Raw genomic sequence first — 3,572 nt, 5'->3', positions numbered from 1 at the left:
TTTTTTCTCATATTCCTAAATATTTTGTTCTTTTTGGCGCTATTGTGAATGAAATTGTTTTAATTTCATTTTTGGGTTCCTTGCTAGTATATAGAAATATAATTTATTTTTATATATTGATCTTTTATTCTGTGACCTTGCTAAACTCCTTATTAGTTCAAGTAGTTTTTTGGTAGATTCCTTAGGATTTCAGTCATTTTTATACTTGGCTGTAGGATCTCGCTGATCTCTTCACTTGGCCGTAGACAGAAGTCCCACCTCTTTCTTTTAAAAATGTCCTATATTAATCTTCTGTGCTGTTAAATCACTCTTCTATGTGTAACTGCTTGTGGGTTGCTTTCTTATGTCTGTGTGAATGACTCTTTCAATAAATACCTATAACTGCTTTATGTTAATTATACAAATAGGTAAGTTGGTCACTCTTTTTCAGGTTCCTCCCAACAAAATAGACTATGAAAATAGCGAACTGATATTATACCAGAATCAGGTGATGAGAGAAGCAGATCTATTTCAGAAATCTTTGGAACATATAGAAACATATGAGAAACACATATGTGATAAACTTTTGGTGGAAGAAATTAAAGGTAAGTTGACTTGCTTTTTGGTTTTTTTGGCTTGTTTTTGGTACCGAAACCTAGGACCGAACACCAGCTTTTTCTTTTTTTAATGGCCTCAATTAAAAGAACAAAAAGTGTATATTCTGTCCTAACACTTAACACTTGTTATGTATCAGGCAGTGTTTTAAGCACTTTATTATTAGGCCATTATTAATTAATTCTCATAACAACCCGGTGATGTGGTCGATATATCCATTTTAGAGATGAGGGTGGATGAGGAACAGAGAGATTGAGTGACTTTCCTAAAATCACAGGTTAGTAAACTGGGTAGTGCTGGGTTTGAGTATAAACTCTATTCTCTTAAGCAGTATGTCACACTGCCTTCATATCAAATAAACACACACACATATATATATATATCTCCATATATAGTAAAATACAATGAGAATAGTAAACGGTGACACAGGTATCATCCTGGAAGCGCAAGAGTCATTTATTTTCATTAACAGGCTAATTAGGAAGGCAATATCCCTATGAATAGTTTTAATAATGTTCATCAACAAAGGGTCAAACAGAATTTTTCACAAACATTTACCTATCAGTTACCCATTCTCTGGGCAATACTGTATTAAGTAGAATGTCCAGCTAGAATAATAGTTTAGACCTAAGATTTCATTCAGTTGCAGGACCTCTAAAGCTTAATAAAAATGGTAGCTAACATTTTTTTTACTCTTCCTCTATTTCAGAGTATGGTAATTACTTAAACTGCTTTATTTCATTTAATTTTCTTTTTAGCACTTTTAAGATGAGTACCATTTTATAGTTGAGGAAAATGAGGCTTAGAGAGGTTAAGGACTTGCCCAGAGTCACCCAGCCTTTAAAGTAGTAGAGTTAGTTTCTTTTTTTTCCCCCCTGACTGGTAAGGGGATCGCGACCCTTGGCTTGGTGTTATTCGCACCATGCTCAGCCAGAGTGCACTGGCCATCCCTATATAGGATCCGAACCCACGGTGTCGGCGATATCAGCACCACACTCTCCCGAGTGAGCCATGGGGCCGGCCCAGTAGAGTTAGTTTCTAAACACATCAGCACATCTTTCTGACTTCAGAGTCCTTACTTTTGTTTTTTAAATAGACTTTATTTTTCATAAGTTTTAGTTTTACAGCACAATTGAGCAAAAGGTACAAAGTTCTCATATATCCTGTTCCTACACACCCACAGCCTCTCCCACTATCACGTTCTGTGGGTTTTGACAAATGAATAATGACATGTATCTATCATTATAGTATCATAGAGAGTAGTTTCACTCCCTAAAAATCCTCTGTGCCTCTCCATTCATCCCTCCCTCCCCCAGTCCCCTGGCAACCACTTATGTTTTGACTGTTTCCATAGTTTTGACTTTTCCAAGATGTTATATAGTTGGAATCATACAGTATGTAGCTTTTTCAAATTGGTTTCTTTCACTTAGTAATATGCATTTAAGATTCCCCATGTCTTTTCATGAGCCCTTACTTTTAACTGTTATACTCTACTCTTACTTATAAATGTATAATGCCTGACTAATTTAGTTTTTATTGTTATTAATATTAATACCAATATTGGTGACAGCAGTACTTTTCAAATTTTTGATAAAATGTGGATAAGTAATTAAATATTCTGGTCTCTTTCTTGTTCTACTGCCTGCAATTGATGGGAGCAAATAAAAAGGGAATTATTTTTCCTTCCTGATATATTATTGCTATTTCCTGATTAAATCTTATCTCTTTCAGGTTGCTGTTTCTGTGTTTGTCCTGTAGCATCAATAGGGAATAAAGTTATTTTTAAAAAGTAAATATGAGAGACGGCCCTGTGGAGCTCTCGGGAGAGTGCGGCGCTGGGAGTGCAGCGCTGGGAGTGCAGCGACGCTGCAGCGACGCTCCCGCCACGGGTTCGGATCCTATATAGGACTGGATGGTGCGCTCACTGGCTGAGCGCGGTGCGGGTGACACCACACCAAGGGTTGTGATCCCCTTACCGGTCACGAAAAAGACAAAAAAAGAAAAAAAAAAAAAGTAAATATGATATAGTGAGATGAATTCTAGTTAAAAAATTCTGCAAATTGCCTCATAGCCACATTCATTCATTTACTGCTGGTGAGGGTAATTTGGGGGCCGTTAATCTTGAATATATAGCCAATGCTCTATATTGCTTATAGTGACGGGTTATAGTATTATTTTTTTTTTTTTCAGTGAACTTTGCAGGCACAGAGACTATTCGTATTCACACATTCATGTCTTTTGTAGTCACTAGTTAGTGACTCTTTAAAAAACTAAAGATTCTTTAAAAAACTAAAAATAAAGTTAGAGGTTTTCACTTATTTTTTGAATATACATCTGTACTTATTTGTTCTGTGCATTCCTCTAGTAAAAACCTTTGCTTCATGGTGGTAGTAGATAACAGATATTTTTGGAAATGAAAAATATGCTGTTGTCTGTTATATCTAGGGTGAAAACTGGACTGGCCAGAAAATAATTGTGGGGGAATGGGCATGTTTATAGTTAAGTAGCAAATGTTTATGTGTATTCATTTTGTACCAGGCAGTGTTCTTTTTTTTTTAAAAGATGACCGGTAAGGGGATCTTAACCCTTGACCTGGTGTTGTCAGCACCACGCTCTCCCAAGTGAGCCATGGGCCGGCCCCAGGCAGTGTTCTAACTAACCACTTGCTCAAGGTCACAAAGCTAGTAAGTGGTGGAACAGGTAGTTACACCTAGTTCTAGAGCTTGAGTGATCTATAATATATAAATAGTAATGTAGTAGTATATAAAAACCACTATAATATGCTGCCTCCTCCAACATGATGAAAGCTGAAATGGTATGACAAACATTTCAGAGGGTTATTTGAAATAGATTCTTTGGAGAATGGGAAATCTTGGGGACAGGAATTTGGGGTATGTTCTTTTTTTAGAATCTCCCTCTTGGACTAGGTTTGCTTTTCATTATATCTGAGATGTTTAGATCTTTGTTCCTCATACCCA

General features: G+C 36.4%; 1 protein-coding gene across 1 annotated transcript in view; it reads left to right on the top strand.

Annotated features, from left to right (window-relative positions):
* LOC103609475 (N-alpha-acetyltransferase 16, NatA auxiliary subunit-like) overlaps positions 1-3,572 on the top strand; it is a gene marked incomplete at both ends in the record, with an annotated part of 34,126 nt that overhangs the window by 18,344 nt on the left and 12,210 nt on the right. Inside the window, one exon of the mRNA XM_008593790.1 lies at positions 431-584. Within this exon, the coding sequence (XP_008592012.1) occupies positions 431-584 (154 nt within the window). The remainder of the gene's footprint in view (positions 1-430; positions 585-3,572) is intronic.

Source organism: Galeopterus variegatus, unplaced genomic scaffold (genome assembly GCF_000696425.1).
Source record: "Galeopterus variegatus unplaced genomic scaffold, G_variegatus-3.0.2 Scaffold9653, whole genome shotgun sequence".
Lineage (NCBI taxonomy): Eukaryota > Metazoa > Chordata > Mammalia > Dermoptera > Cynocephalidae > Galeopterus > Galeopterus variegatus.
Note: the sequence above shows the minus strand (reverse complement) of the source record. Positions and strands in the feature narration are given on the sequence as shown.